The 16,325-nt window shown below is 39.3% G+C and overlaps 1 protein-coding gene across 3 annotated transcripts in view; it reads left to right on the top strand.

Annotated features, from left to right (window-relative positions):
* Birc6 (baculoviral IAP repeat containing 6) overlaps positions 1 to 16,325 on the top strand; it is a 191,750-nt gene that overhangs the window by 26,188 nt on the left and 149,237 nt on the right. For all 3 annotated transcript variants that reach the window (XM_032908919.1, XM_032908918.1, XM_032908920.1), the window contains exons 4-6: positions 8,527 to 8,720; positions 12,464 to 12,575; positions 13,349 to 13,431. In XM_032908919.1, coding sequence (XP_032764810.1) covers positions 8,527 to 8,720; positions 12,464 to 12,575; positions 13,349 to 13,431 — 389 coding nt within the window. The remainder of the gene's footprint in view (positions 1 to 8,526; positions 8,721 to 12,463; positions 12,576 to 13,348; positions 13,432 to 16,325) is intronic.

The raw sequence follows: 16,325 nt of genomic DNA, 5'->3' as shown, positions 1-16,325 counted from the left end.
GTATAGGTGTTTTGCCTTCATACATGCCTATGTACCATATGCATACAGGACACCCACGGAGTCCAAAAGAGGGCATTAGTTCTCCTACAATTGGAGTTATAGATAGTTGTTAGCAATGATGTGAACACTGGGAATTGAACAGAGGGACTCTGGAAGTGCTTCTAACTGCTCAAACTCAGTGTACTCCTTCTTTACTCCTTCTTTTCCCTTGAGAGAAAGGTGCGTGCGTGCGTGTGTACGTGCATGTGTGCGTGCATGTGTGTGTGCGTGTGTGTGTGTGTGTGTTTATATGTATTTTCTGTATGTGTATTTACGGAACACTTGTGTGCCTGGTTCTCAAGGAGGCCAGAAGAGGGTTTCAGGTCCTCAAGAATTGGAGTCATACATGGGAACTGCCATATGGGTGTTGGGTTTTGAAACTGGATCCATTGGAGGACAAGCCAGTGTTCTAAACCATTTAGCCATCTTTCCAGCCCTTTAAAGTTTACTCTTAATTGTTTTCTCCCCTCCCTCCTCTCCCCCCTCTCCCTCCCTCTCCTCTCCCTCTCCCTCTCCCTCTCCCTCTCCCTCCCCTCTCCCTCTCCCTCTCCCTCTCCCTCCTCCCTCCCTCCCTCCCTCCCTCCCCTCCCTCTCCCTCTCCCTCTCCATCTCCCTCTCCATCTCATCTCCATCTCCATCTCCATCTCCATCTCCATCTCCCATCCCATTCACTCCCTTTTTCCTTCCCTTTTGGTTTTTGAGACCAGTTTTTTTTTTTTACAAAGACCCTGGTGGTCCTGGAATACTCTTTGCTCACTCTGTAGACCTGCTGACCTCAAACTCAAGATTCTCCTGCTTCAGCCTCTCAAGTGCTGAGATTAAAGGTGTGCTTTGCCGCCACCAGCACCCTAATTTTAATTTTTGTGAGTGCTTTTGCTTCTGTGAATCATCCTTATGCATGTAGTGATTGATGAGTGAGTTAAGTAAGTTAAGTAAACTTACATGAGAATGGGAACATATCTATGGAAATGAGGGCATTTGGTTTTTCAAAAAAAAAAAAAATTAAGCTACTTACTGATGTGCGTGGGGGAGAGGAAGAGAGAGGCCTCAGCGTATGCCACAATGCCTGTATTAAGCACAAGCTGGGAGTCAGTCCTTTTATCATGTGAGTTCTCGGGATTGAACTGTGGTCATCAGACTGATTGGCAAGTACCTGTAACTGCTGAGCCATCTCAGTAGTCTCATTTCGTCTTTCTTTTTTCTCTTCCTTTTCCCCTTTCCTTTCCTCTCCCTCCTCCTCCTCCATTCCTTACCCTTCCCTCTCCCCTCATCCCCCTCCCCTTCATGCTTTTGAGACAAGAGCTCACCGTCCATCCCAGTTGCCTTTGACCCTGTTTTCCCTCTCCCGAGTATTTGGACTACAGGCCTGTGTCAGAATACCTTATTTTGTGTTATCTTTGAAATTGATTTTTGGTAAGTTAGGGGAAGAGAAATTTCTTTGAGTAAAATCCTTGGACATAATTAATTTATATTATTCCCAGGTTTTCTCATAAGTTGTAAGAATAATAGATAATGACAGATACAAGGTTGAAATTAAAGGCTGTTTTCCTAAAAGTAAAATTTCCATTCACAGTTTTCTTTCAGGCACAGTTGTAAGCTTACTTAAATAATGGCCTCTCTTGTTTTTACTTAGGCTATCTCTTTGATATGTTCTCAAGGTCATCCTTAAAGAGAGATGTGAAATCTTACAAATATTTGCATTTATTTTCCTTGTGCAGGTAGAGTCTGTGCATACCCAAGCCTAGTGTCACACTGTTGCCCCTCCTACTGCAATTCAATGATGTCGGCATTACCTGTGTACACTGCCGTGCCTGCCCTAATATTTGCATCAAATTTTATTTTGTACTTTTACCATGGTTTTATTAGTTTGTAACTCCAGCAATGAAACATTTTGTTTAAGAAAGCATAAGTTATACTGTGAATTTGAGTAGAAGAAATGTATTATAAGAAATTGATTTAAGAAGTATTAGAGAGCTGAACAGTGCAAAGGAAGCTGTGACACAGTGCTGGTACTTATAGGAAACAGGAACAGAGAAAGATACTAGAGCTGTCGGAATTGGCATGAGTCTTCACTCTATGGCCACATTGATGTTGTAGTATAGTGCCCTTGCACTTTGTGAGAGCTCTTTATACACACGTGCTCACACACAAGTGCACATGCACACCCACACCCACCTTCCCCCCCAATGGCAATAGCTTGGCGCTAGAGTACAGTAACTGCGTGTTACTGTGGGGCTCTTTCTCCTTCCCTTCCCTTCCCTTCCCTTCCCTTCCCTTCCCTTCCCTTCCCTTCCCTTCCCTTCCCTTCCCTTCCCTTTTCTTTTCTTTTCTTTTCTTTTTGGTTGTTGTTGTTTTCCCCCTGTGGTTCTACAAATCCTTTTGATAAGTAGGCTTTTTGTTTATGGACAGGTTAGATTTAGAAACCAAGATTTTCATTGTTTTTGTTAATATTAAAATAATAACTTAAATACTTAAATTATATACACACTATGTAATTTCTGTGTGTGTCTGTACATATGGGTTCATAGAATGGTATGCAGAAGTCAGTTCTTTCACTATGTTGGTTTTAGTGAATAAATTCAGGTCTTAGTGACAAGAGCTTTGTTCCCCAAACCATTGCACTGGCCGTCAGGTCTTTTTTTTTTTTTTAAAGCAGATTTTCTAGTTACATAGCCACTGCCTTTAAGCTATGGTAAGAATATGTTGGGCTCAGTTTTTTGAGTGCTGGCATGATAATAGCGTACCACATCATCAAGCTAAAGGTTTCTCTTTCATCTGACCTTATGTGGTGTGTTTGAATTTTGTCCAGTGTGTGCAGAGCCCTGAGGTCAACATTTAGAGTATTCTTCTCACTGATTCTGGAGCTCACTCATGAGGTTGGACTGAGCAGCCCATGAGCTCCTGGAACTCCCCTGTACCCTTCACACTATTGTTGAGTTACAGACAGTTGGCTCTGCATAAGCCTTTTATTTGAATTCAGATTCTCTACTTGTTTGACATTCACTTTACTGACTGAGCCCCTCCCCAGCTCTAAAGCTTTTTCTTAATAAAACTCAACTTCATTATAAACAAAAATGAAACAAAACAAAACAACAGCAGCACAGGAAGTGCTGTAAGTAGCTAGAGACTCTAGAGTTCCATGAGGGTTCTTCTTTGTCTCCTCCGTCAGCACTGATCCCGTTTTCCTGTTAGTTCTGGTCATCAGTGTTTGCTTGTTCACATTTAGTTCATTTAGAAGGAGCTTAAAATTGCTGGACATCTGTCTCAGCCAATTGTGGAATTTTTTTCTGTGGTAGATTAGTTGTGTAGCTTAAAGCATAGAGAAGAAGAAAAAGCCCAGACTAGCTCTACTGAAAAATAGTGTACAACACATCTAATTAGTGTTAGGAGCCTGTGGTTAGAGTCCTGTGATGTGGACTGCTTAACTTTCAGGGGTCACTATAGTTAGTGTTAACTATTATGGTTTTGTATTGTAGATTACCTTTTTTCAGAAAATGCTTTCTGGATATGATGTTGAGTAAGTTTCATGAGTAAGGGCCCATTGCTGGAACTTATTTTTTTTTTTTTTTAAGTACTTTCCTTGGTCAGAGGTGAAGTCTAGAATACTGACGTAGAACAGAAGATGCTCTGCTGTTCTCTATACAATACTGTGTGTGATGTTGTGGAAGAAGCACTGTGAGCAAGTACACGCACATATACAATACACATTTGCTACAGGGAACCAAACTGCTGCTCAGTCTGTCTGACTTTATCCACTATAGTCAGCCTGGCTAACTGGCTATCTACCCTGGAAAATAGCCAGTGGCAGGCTCATTACAACTTATTACTTCAAATAAGGCAGCATGCTCAAATATGCTAAGTATTAGCCCTTTGGAGCCATATTCTGGCATGCTGGATCCACAGAAGCTTTATCAAGGTTGTACAGTGCTGGGTTTTCTTGGGGGAGTTGTTGACCCTTTTTGGCCTGCCGTGTCTTATTAGTGCATTTAGGTTCTTAGCCACTTTGTGTTCCAGTTTGATATTAGTGGCATAAGTGTTCTACGGAAGGTAGTAGGATGATGAGTTTTACAAGCTGGATCACACAAGAGCATGAGACATGGTCTTCATGTTAAAATTATGAGTACCCAGTGTGGTCCCTGCTGGGTAAATGCAGTGTTTGAGATTAGCACAGACAGGTTTCTGACAGAATTTTATAATTGCCTACTAGGTATCTGAGAATGTGTTGACTTGATTGATAAAGATGCCTCTTGTAGGTCAGCTTCTGAAATGTTTCATACTTTCATCATTTTTTCTTTTTTTAATTTTTTTGTTTTTCCGTAACAGGGTCTTGTTACATAGCCTTGGTTGTCCTGGAACTCACTGTGTAGTCTAGGCTGGTCTCAAACTCACAGAGATCCTCCTGTCTCTGCCTCACAAGTTCTGGGATTAAGTACAGCTACGCCTTTTGTAATCCCCAATTATTCTTGGAGATTATTGACATTGTAGAAAGGCCAACACAGGTGGACTAAGTGGAGCTAAGAATTTAATTCCTGCCTCTGTTACTTGGCAAGTGTCTTACCCAGTTGTTAATCTCAGAAATTTCCTCAGGACTAAGTAGTGCTTTGTTAAGTATTCTTGTAAGAATAGAATGATCCCGGAGCTTCTGGGCCTTTGCTGTCTTAATGGTTCTTGCACAGGAACCGCATTGGCTTGGGTAGTTTCCCACTTGCTCGTGCTATGACTCTTCCGTTTATGTCTTTAGGAACCTGAGAAATTACTATGGTATGGATTGTGCGACCCACACCTTTCAGGAAAGGAATGGGCAGGTGAAACGATTGGGGTTTGAAAACTTTAACACAAATAAAATAGAGTGCAGCAGTAAAGGCCTCCTCCACTAAGTTTGACCTCCACGATCACATACATGGTAGGAGAGAACTGACACTGAAGAGTTTTCCTCCCACCTCCACGCACCCATGGCACATATATAAACAAAATGTAAAAACAAAAACAGAAAGAAAACAGACAATAAGGAAATAAAGAAGCAGGCCAATGGTGGTATCTTTAACTTCAGTACTCAGGAGGCAGAGGCAGGCAGAACTCTGAGTTCAAGGCTAGCCTAGTCTATAGAGCCCTTCCAGAACAGCCAGGGCTACACAGGTCTTAAAAAAGAAAGGGAAGAAAGAAAGGAAGAAAGGAAAGAAGGAAGGGAGGAAACAAGGTAGTCGAAGGTAAAAGGTATCTCCCTGTGTATCAGAAAGCCATTATATCACATAATAATCAATAGTCCTCACATCAGAACCCACATGGATGTTTAGTTCATTGAGAGACTGCCTCACTCCAGCAATCCATGGCTAACACTTGTAGTGAAATGCTCTTAAGTCCTTCTGGGGGACAAACTCCAAAGTTATGATTTACTGTACATAGTTGGAATTTTATTGTAGAGTTTTTTTCCAAGTGGGAGTCAGACTTGCTCTTTTGTTTCTGTTTTGCTTTTTTGTTTTTGTTTTTGTGCTGAAGACCTTTCAATGAGTAGGCTTCTCATCTATTAACAGGTTAAGTTTAGAAACTAGGTAAGAGATTTCCACTCTATTTTTTTCTTTTTCCATCTTTGTGTGTGATGTGCATGTATGTCCGTAGGCATGTGTGTGCACGTGTGTGTGCGTGCACGTGTGCATGTGGAGGCCTGAGGTTGCTATCAGGAATTATTCTCCATCATACTTTCTAAACTGAAGCAGGGTCTCAGTCAGACCCAGATGCATACATGTGGTTGGTCTTGTGAGCTAGTATGCTCTGGGGATTTCCTGACGCTGCCTTCCCAGACTGAACCAGGAGTCAGGTCCACCTAGCATTTATATGTACTTCTGGGGGCCCAAACTCCAGTGCTCAATGCTAGTTACTTTACTTTTGAGTCATCTCCCTCATTGGGTGGTGCTGGGAATTGAACCCAGGGCTTTGTGCATACTGGGCAAACACTCAGCTATTAAGCTATAAGTCCAGTCAGTCTTCATTCATTTTTTTGCAATTCAAATAATATTTTTTTACCCTTAAAACTTTATGGTTATATGGCTTAGTAGTATTAAACTAGTGTGCTAGGATGAACTGGACTGAATAGGGACAGTTTTAATATGTGATCTAGGGACAGAGCATGAAGATGAAATTAATGTATAGATTTATTTCTCTGGGAAAAATATAGTTAGGACCTTTATAGTTTACCCCCCCCTTCTCAGCTTTGTTTTCCACTTGTTTATAATATTAAGTAATATTAATATGTACATTAATATATACTATTAAATAATGGTTTGGGGGATTTTGGGTTTTTCTTTTTTGGAGACATGGTCTCTTGATGTAGCTCTGGGTGTCCTTTAACTCACTGTGTAGCCCACGCTGCCCACGAGCTCACAGTAATCTTCCTGTCTCTGCCTCTTGAGTGATGACTTAGTGTGTGCCCATCAACCCCAGCACTGTTTGACTAATTTCTGAAACTGTGAATATGTCTGTGTGTATATATTCATGTGGGCTCCAGTACTCTAAACGATTGGAAGTGTTGGCTTTCGGGCTATACATTGAGCCACCTGATGTGGGCGCATGAATTTTATTCATCTCTCCAGCCTCAATAATATTAATGTTTATTGGATGTTGTTGATGATGGAGTTGGGCTGGGTCTTAATGTTGTGAATACAAAGCTCATGCTTGTAATTTCTATTCTTGGTTACAATGAAGATAACACAGACATAAATGTGCTAAGATGGATTAAATCATTGCTTAGAGCAGTGATGGTAATGTCCAAATTCTTCTTACTAATGGGGGACTGAGTGCCCACCCACCTTGTGTTTAACATGGTTGATGCAGCATGAAGAAGTTATTAGATTGGTTGGCTATATCATAATATATTTTCTTTTTTGGGGAAGAGGATTTTGGGGACAACAGTCTCATTCTGTAGCAAAGGCTAGCCTGGAATTCATATACCTCATAAAACTCAGGACAATTCTTCTGCCTCAGGTTTATAAGTTTTAGGATAACAGGTGTGGCCTATCTTACTTAGCTGCTATATTATCTGCTGTCTTGTTCTAAGTTGTCTTTTTCAGAGTTTCAAATCTTTTTTGTGGCTCTGAGAATTGAATTTAGGGCCTTGTTATTCTGGGCAAGTACATGGCTATTGAGCTCATACAGACTTTTTTTAAACCTTAAATAAAAATTCAACTTTCTGGGTGTAGTGGCACATCCCAGCACTTAGGAGGCAGAGACAGGTGGATCCTTGAGTTTTAGGCCAGCCTGGCCTTTATAGTGAATTCTAGGATGGAACTATATAGAGACCCTGTCTCAAAAAAGAACAACAACAAAATCAAACAACAGCAACAGCAGCAGCAGCAACAGCAAATAAAGCCCTAAGAAGACAAAACAAAGCAAACATTTTTTTTTTTTTGGTTCTTTTTTTTCGGAGCTGGGGACCGAACCCAGGGCCTTGCGCTTCCTAGGTAAGCGCTCTACCACTGAGCTAAATCCCCAGCCCCCAAAGCAAACATTTTTAAAATGAAATAAGTGTTTATACTTATGAGATGCAGTGATATTTTGATATATCAATGCATTATAGAGAGATTACATAAAAGGAAACATTGTATCTCTACCACCTTACAGGTTTGTTTCTTTCTGGTGAAAATTTTTGAAATCTGTACTTTTCTTTCTTCCTTTCTTTTCTTTTTTAAAGATTTATTTATTTATTTCATGCATCTGAGTACACTGTTGTTGTCTTCAGACACACCAGAAGAGGGCGTCGGATATCCATTACAGGTGGTTGTGAGCCACCATGTGGTTGCTGGGAATTGAACTCAGGACCTCTGGAAGAGCAGTCGGTGCTCTTAACCACTGAGCCATCTCTCCAGCCCGTGTACTTTCCTTAATTTTAGTATACAGTAAGTTGTTATCTGTGGCCAGCATGCTGTAAGCAGCATTAGGGAAATATTAGGTTCCAGATTGGTGATCACCAGCTAGATCATCACATCTATGCTTCCTGCAACTCTGACAAGCCTCCCCATACTCTCACATCAGCTCTAGTGAATGTCACTTTAGTCTTGGTGCTGTGAGTTACATGGTATAACTTTCACATGTCTGTGACATCATTTATATTTCTCTTTCTGTTCCCAGCCTATTGTAATTAAGTTGCATAATGTCCTTTGCCTTTATCTACATCATCAGGAGTGATGGAGTTACTACCTTTTAAAAGGCTTTGCAGTATAATATCTTTGTGCATGCACCTGTGCACTCACCCACACTATCATACAGTATCTATTTATCAGCTGATGGAGACTTTGCCTGCTTTTCTGTATCTACCTTAACATTAATAAAATACTTAATTTTTTTAATTTATAGCAAATTCTTGATGTAAACAACAAACTGATAGTATAATTGATATTAGGGATACATAGTTCTTTAATTGATGAGATAAAGCTAAGATTTTAGTTAAAATTGGAGAAGTAGCCCTTTGTTTATTATATTCCCATTTTCTTTCAGTGGGCCACAGTTACATTTCATCTTCCTCATCATGTATTGAAGTCTATTGCCAGTGCCATTGTAAATGAACTTAAGAAAATAAATCAAAATGTTGCTGCCTTACCTGTGGCGTCCTCAGTGATGGACAGATTGTCTTACCTCTTACCCAGTGCACGTCCGGAACTTGGAGTCGGGCCAGGCCGTTCTGTAGACAGGTAGGATCCTTGTTCCTGGAGTATGCTGAGATTGAATTGAAACTACTGCAAATCGGATTATGATTAGAATGTTTAAAAAGTAGACTTTTACTTCTGTGTAAATGTTCTGAGCTGATGGCTGCTATCGGACATGTCTTTTATTCTCTAAGAGAATTTAAGGGGATTCCAAGATTGTATTTTGAAGCTTCCAGTGCTGAGTGAGTATTTGAGAACATTTTAAGCCATTTATAACTGTTGGGTGTGCAATATTTTACCTTTGATGAAATTTGAGATGAATCCTGACAAATACTGTATAGAAATGTGAGGGTAAGTAAAGTGCATAGTGTTATCTCCGAGGAATGGTAGAATATGACCAGATAAATACATTGTAAATATCTGTGAAATTCTCAAGATAAGCATGCTAGAAAAGTTCATTGAAGGGAATATGGAGGACTAGGTATAATTAAAATAACTGTTCCTCCCCTAGTTCTTTGGAGTAGTTTTCTTAAAATTTTTATACTGTTTGCCTAGATTTAAAAAGTACTATGAAAATCATACCTGTACCATCAGTTTTTTCAGATTTATTGAGTACCTGTTTTGTGTAAATCAAAAGCTTATAATGTCTCATGTCTGACATTTTCATTGGATGAGTCACTTTGTATTTTTCTGAAGTACATTTATAAATAGTGTGTGGTGAAGCAAGCGAGTACAATTCTGAATGAATTGACTTTTAACTTAAGTATGGCTCTTGTATTCATAGCATGTAGCAGTTTAGCCTTTATGTTACTCATCTGCCTTAGTTGTGTTAAGTGATTTTATTACAGACACAGTTTCTCTTAATTGCATTAAGTTGTAAGGATTTTCATATGCTAGAGTAATGTTGTCTGTGTCTTTTGGTCAAATTAACAGTATGCCATATGAATCATATACATAAAATAAATAAATCTTAAAAGAAAAGAAGGGGGCTGGAGAGATGGCTCAGTGGTTAAGAGCACTGCCTGCTCTTCCAGAGGTCCTGAGTTCAATTCCCAGGAACCACATGGTGGCTCACAACCATCTGTAGTGAGATCTGATGCTCTCTTCTGGTGTGTCTGAAGACAGCTACAGTGTACTCATATTAATAAAATAAATAAATCTTAAAAAAAAAAAAAAAAAAGAAAAGGACAAACTAAGTTGAGCACAGGCATTTGCTGTTCTCTGGTTCCTGACTATACATGTAATATGACCAATTTGTTCTACTCCTGCCAAAGCCTTGGCCCCATGATCAGCTGTAGCCTCAAATTATAAATTAGAATAAGCCCTTCCTTCGTCAAGTTGCTTCTTGTCACAAGTACTAAACAAAAAGAAATCCTATCTCATGATCTCATCCCCTAAAACACGCTTATCACTGTATACAATAGAATCTTCAGAGACCACTGTAACTGCAAAACAGCTCTGCCAGGTCATTATGATCTCAAGGTCTGCACTGTGCTCAGACAACACCTGCTCTAGTCACAAGCTTCTTTATCTCTGCTCCCTTCCAAACACATTCCAAGAATATTTTTATGATAGCCATAACACTTAGCATCTGATATTCAGATTTCATGTTAATTTTGTTTCATGTTAATTTGACCAACATTAACATATGAATAACAACATTAGCATATGAAAATCCTCACCACTTAATGCAATTAATAAAAATTGTGTCTGTAATAAAATCACGTAATACAACTAAGGCAGATGAGTAACATAAAGGGTAAACTGCTACATGAGTATATGAGTAAACTGTCGCTGTCTTCAGACACACCAGAAGAGGGCACCAGATCCCATTACAGATGGTTGTAAGCCACCATGTGGTTGATGGGAACTGAACTCCGGTCCTGTGGAAGAGCAGTCAGTGCTCTTAACTGCTGAGCCCAGTTTTTCCTTTTCATTCACTCTTGAACCTCAGGCTCCCAAATTAAGGGTTAATTTTTTTTTTCCCCCTCTTCAATCACATTTCTCTGGAAGTATTCTAGCAGACATGCCTGAGGATCATTTAGGTGATTCTAAATCCAGTCTTATGTTCCTTCTGTGTATGTGAAAATATCCTCAAATACTAATTTGATGTACTTTCCAAGTTATTATTTCCTTAATAAATGAATCTACTAAAACTTGGGTGGACATAGTGAGTTGAGGCTAGCCTGGGCTACATGAAACATTGTCTCAACCTTCCCTCCAGCAAAGATATAACCTATACATGGAACTTTTCTAGCCCTCAAAATTTATATTTTTTGAAAAAAGGAAGAGTCTATTTATACTTCAAGGATCTGTGTCCTGGGCTAACAGAATTGCAACTAGGTACGCTTAGCTGAGAGCGGAGCCCAGGGTCCTGTGCATTGTTGAGGATTGGATCTAAGGGCTTAATGTATGCCAAGCAACTGCTTCAAGTTCTAATATTGACATGCTCTTAAAAGTCAGAATGTGGGCTGGAGAGATGGTTCAGTGGTTAAGAACACTGACTGTGCTTCCAGAGGCCCTGAGTTCAATTCCCAGCAACCACATGGAGGCTCACAACCATCTGTAATGGGATCCGATGCCCTCTTCTGGTGTGTCTGAAGAGAGCAACAGTGTACTTACATATAATAAATAAGTAAATCTTAAAAAACAAAGATTGGTTGGACTGTTTAAATAAAATCAGAATACAATTAATTACGAGTTACCTATAGCAGTATTGTTGGAATATTACAAGATTGTTGAATGAATTAGTTTTGGAGAGCTGTGTAGAAATGTATTTTCCTGGTCTGTGGTTTTTTTTTTTTTTGTGATTTTTCTCTGTTATTCTCTGTTCAGTTACTGTGTATACAGATGTAAGGACAAGAGGCAGCGTTGCCATAGTATGTTCTTATCTGAAGTCTTTTGGACTTTAGTTTGTTATTGTCCTTAAAAACGTCACTGATACCCTGAGTTGTAGTTTGACATGGCTTTGAAGGAAAGCATTTTACTCTGATCATGTGAAGATTTCCTTGTTTTACCTTCCAGATTGTCTTGTTAGGCTGTCTTTCAGCTCATGTTATTTTGCCTCAGGCTCCTGAGTGCCGTGGTTAGAGCTGCAGTACAGTTTTCAGAATACACTGACCTTAGCCGTGCACACCTTTACTCCCAGGAGGGAGCGGGGGCTGTGAGATTTAAGCCAGCTTATTCTACAGAGCGAGTTCCAGGACAGTTGGGCTGCACGGTTGAAACACCGTCTCAATCAAACCTAAGCTAAAGTAAACTAAGGGAAAATATAAACTAAAGTTTGCTAGAGCTGCAGAGCCCCTGAGGAAGATTTTCCTAGAGAAAGAACAACCATTCCCCCTCGATTTCTAGTTTAAAAAAAAACAAAACAAAACAGGAAAAAAGAAAAGAAAAAAAAATAAAAAAGCAGTGGGTTGGGGATTTAGCTCAGTGGTAGAGCGCTTGCCTAAAAGGCCCTGGGTTCGGTCCCAGCCCAAAAAAAAAAAAAAAAAAAAAAAAAAAAAAAAGCAGTACGCAAATGTTTCGACAGTATATCAGACACGCCCACTTAGCCAACTTGTGGCCAGTCTCTTCCTTTCCTGCTCCCTGATCATTAGGTAATGGACCCTGCCTGTGGAATTAATTTGATTTCTGGAGTCACTAGTCAGATTTTCTGTTTCTTTACAGTTGGAGAACTTACAAAACAATCATTTTTAGTTGAAAGTAAATATTTGAACATAATCATTCCCATTTTTAGTAGATATTTCAGTTTGGGTCCTCCAATTTCATAGTTTCTTTACTTTTAGGGCATTGATGTATAGTGAAGCTAACAGAAGGGAGACTTTCACTTCATGGCCTCACGTTGGCTATAGGTGGGCACAGCCGGATCCCATGGCTCAAGCTGGATTTTATCACCAGGTAAAAACTATCATTAATGCGACCTAGCTATGTCATATTACTTGTTCGTATGCATGCTTGTGAGTTTCATGTGCTCCAGACTTTATTATATAGGTGCTAGTCCTGTGTCCTGCATTGTGAATGTAAGGGACATAGAATTATTGGGTTATTTAATACTTAATCTTTCACATTAAGACATTTGCTCTTTTTGCTATGAAATTGATATGTTCTTTAAATGTAATTTTTGAGAAATTTATTTAAATATGTGTTATTTTCACATATTTAACCTTGTATAATCTGGTAGTTGATTTCTGAGATAATGTGGTAAGAGTCATTCTGCAAGGCAGAAAGTGCTGATGTACCTGAAACACTAGCACTTGGGCCTGGTGTGGTCCACGAGTTGCAGCCCAGCCAGAAACATGCAGTGAGACACCACATCTATTTATTACGTGTTCCTTTGTGTTGGTTTATATATTTACTTTCTATTCAGGGCCTCACTGTGTTGCTGTGGCTTGCCTGAAAATTTATTGAACACTTATTTGCATATGAATGGAATAATACCATACATTTTTCCCCCCTTGGAAAATTATACTTAGAATTGGGAACTTTTCTTGAAAAGAGTTTTTCTTGAAAAGCCATTTTAATGATTGAATCTTCTTTTTTCTCTTTTCTTCCCTTCCCCCTCTCCTCTCCGTACCTGCCTACTTCCTTTCCCCTCCTTTCTCTCTTTTCTCCTTTTCCTTTTCTCCCTCTTTCCTTTCTCCTTTCTCCTTTATTTTAACCTAATTTTGCAGCCTGCTTCCTCTGGAGATGACAGAGCCATGTGTTTTACTTGCAGTGTATGCCTTGTTTGTTGGGAACCCACGGATGAGCCTTGGTGAGTCTGGAGTTTTCTAGGCATAGTAGGCTAACTTGGTACCATAGTACTTCTAAATTTTGATTCTGATGTAATCTTTCCTCTTTGGTATGTGTTATTGTCAGTGTCTTAAGAGAATGAGGGAATTCGTTCTATATTCTGCCATAAGGTTTTCCCAAAGTCTGCATACAGAAAGTGCTAAAAGGTAGGCTCTTCTCAGAGCAGAGGCTCTGTGGTCCCAGCCACAGCACTGCTAGAGCAGTGTGGTTCTGGCCACAAGCAGAGCCGGCAGAGAGTGCAGGCATGGAAGTGTTCACGGTGCACAGTTGCAATTTCAAGTAACCTTTTAGAGGGCATCTTCAGCCTGTGAATTATAGTATTCAACATTTTATTAGTTGATTAACATAAGATATATAATAATACCCGAGCCTACTATGAGGCCTTTTTTTTCGTTTATCAAGTGTGCATGTCCAGTAAGTAGTAGAAGCAGGTTTTAGTTTTCAGATGTCACAGTTTGTACTAAAATTGGATTGAAGTTTCATGTTTATTAGTTGACATGAATGCAGTGAGCAAACCCAAACCAAAAAAAAAAAAAAAAAAAAGATTTAATCTACACTTGAAAAATTGCACAATATTATAGAATGTACTATCTATTGTACTAATGTACTAAAATGTACTACCCTATAAGGATACCCTCAAAGGCCAGAAAAGAACATAGGATCGATCCCTGGATGTGGTTTGAGCTGCTTGCTGTGAATGCAGGGAAAACACTGTGATTTTCTGTGAGAGCAGCTAGCCAGTATTAACTACTATTAGCTAAATTTCTCACCCCAGTGCACACACTTCTAAGTATTTGCTATAGGGTCTGATGTAGCCTGGGCTTGTCTGGAATTCAGTATGCAGCTGAAGTTTGTTTTTTTTGTTTTTTTTTTAATTTAGGAACTCACTGTGTAGCTCTGGCTGACCTTGAATTCACTGTATAGACCAAGCTGGCTTGGAATTTAAAAAGATCCTCCTGCCTTCTCTGCTTCTCTACCTCTCTAGTACTGACTTGTGTGCCACCATGTCCTTCCTGGCATCAAATCCTTGATACTCCTACCACTGTATTCTGGGTTCAGAGGAACATGCTACCACACCGTTTCTTTTCTCTTTTAAAGATGGAATCAAGGCTTAAAATGAGCCTAGGTTGCACATCAACTCACTGTGTAACCCAGGCTGGCCTCCAACTTATGTCAGCTATTTTTCCTTAGCTTCCTTAGTTCTGGGATTGTGAGTATAAATCACAATGGACAGCTTTGACAGCACCTGTATTCTTAACTTTTTTTGTGTTGGGGAGGCAGAGTCAGAATTTCAGTTTGGGCAGGTAAGTACCCATCTTTTCTTGACATGCTGAGGGTTTGGGCATTTACCAGAATATGGGATATTCAAGAATTTGAGAGTCTGATATTCTGAGTATAGAGTATACTGCTCTGTCTTCGTGGATAGAAGCTGGGTTGCTGAGCATGGGTGCTTTCCAAATCTTTTAATTAAAAGGGAAAAGGGGCAGTTTAAGGGGAAAAGAGGGCCTTGCTTTTTTGCTTGTGAATTGAAAGAGTTATTTAGTAGGGAGATTTACTTCTTCAAGAAATAAAAATGGATATTCTTGCTGGGTATGGTAAACCACACCTTTAATCCCAGCACTTTGGAGGCAGAGGCAGGTGACTCTTTTGTGAGTTCAAGGTCAGCCTGGTCAACAAAGTGAGTCTAGTCCAGCTAGGGTTTGTTACACAGAGAACCCTGTCTCAAAAACAAGCCAGCCAGCCAGCCAGCTAGCCAGCAAACAAAATGGGTATCCTCTATCGTCCGTCATTGCTGTATTTACCTCTCTACTCTAAGGAGCTAAATCTTTTTCTATGCTTGGCTTTGTGACAAGATTGGCCATCACAGTGAAAAACTGGAAAGATTTTAAATGCTCACCAAGAGTGCAGTGGCTTCTGAGATGCAGAGGCAGGTGGATCTCTCGTGCGTTTGATGCCATTCAAAGCTACATATTGTACTATGTTTTTCTTTAAAAAGAAAATTGCTATAGCCAAAAGAATGTGACAAATTCATGACAGATGAAGAGTGGAGAATTAGAAGAACTTTATATATACTTTAAATTTTATTCATTTATTTTATGTATATGAGTACACTATAGCTCTTTTCAGACACTCCAGAAGAGGGCATCAGATCCCATTACAGATGGTTGTGAGCCACCATGTGGGTGCTGGAAATTGAATTCAGGACCTGTGGAAGAGCATCCAGTGCTCTTAATCACTGAGCCATCTCTCCAGCCCCAAGTTTATATTCTTTAGTGGTTTATATTTTTTGCTGTTGTAACATTCTGTATGTTCTTGTTTTACAAAAACTGTTACATAGTGGCTCAGTGCTACTGATGATTTAAAATGAAGTAATAAAAATAATAATAAAAAGTAATAAAAGTCGTTTTTCCCCACAAACTACTAAAAATATTTTAGAACTATACTAGTTAAGATCCTATGAATTTTATTTGAAGGTGATAAAAGATTGTTAGGATTAGGTATAACTAAAGTTGGCTTTTAGTTTTATTTTGCACCGTCACATGTGGCTTCAAATGTCTAATCAAAAAATTAAAACTCAGTTAAGGGAAGATAGAATGGGGAAAAATATTCTAGAACTTAGCTGGGAGAGAATGTTGCTCAAATATGTGTTTGATGGTAACATGCAGAAGGATTTATGAAGGATATCTGTGCATTATATATTACCAAGGATGTCATGATAGTAAACTGCAAGTGGTGTTTCAAAAGAAATATGTCTCTTCTGAAAAACAGCATGCTTTATGAGTAAAATTTTCTTTTTCTTTGCCATTAGTAAGGGAATTCTTTGGTAGCAGGATCCTGTCTTTAAGTATTACTTTG

The sequence above is a fragment of the Rattus rattus genome, chromosome 7 (genome assembly GCF_011064425.1).
Source record: "Rattus rattus isolate New Zealand chromosome 7, Rrattus_CSIRO_v1, whole genome shotgun sequence".
Classification (NCBI taxonomy): Eukaryota; Metazoa; Chordata; class Mammalia; order Rodentia; family Muridae; genus Rattus; species Rattus rattus.
The sequence above is the reverse complement of the archived record's forward strand: the minus strand, read 5'-3'. Positions and strand labels throughout refer to the sequence as shown.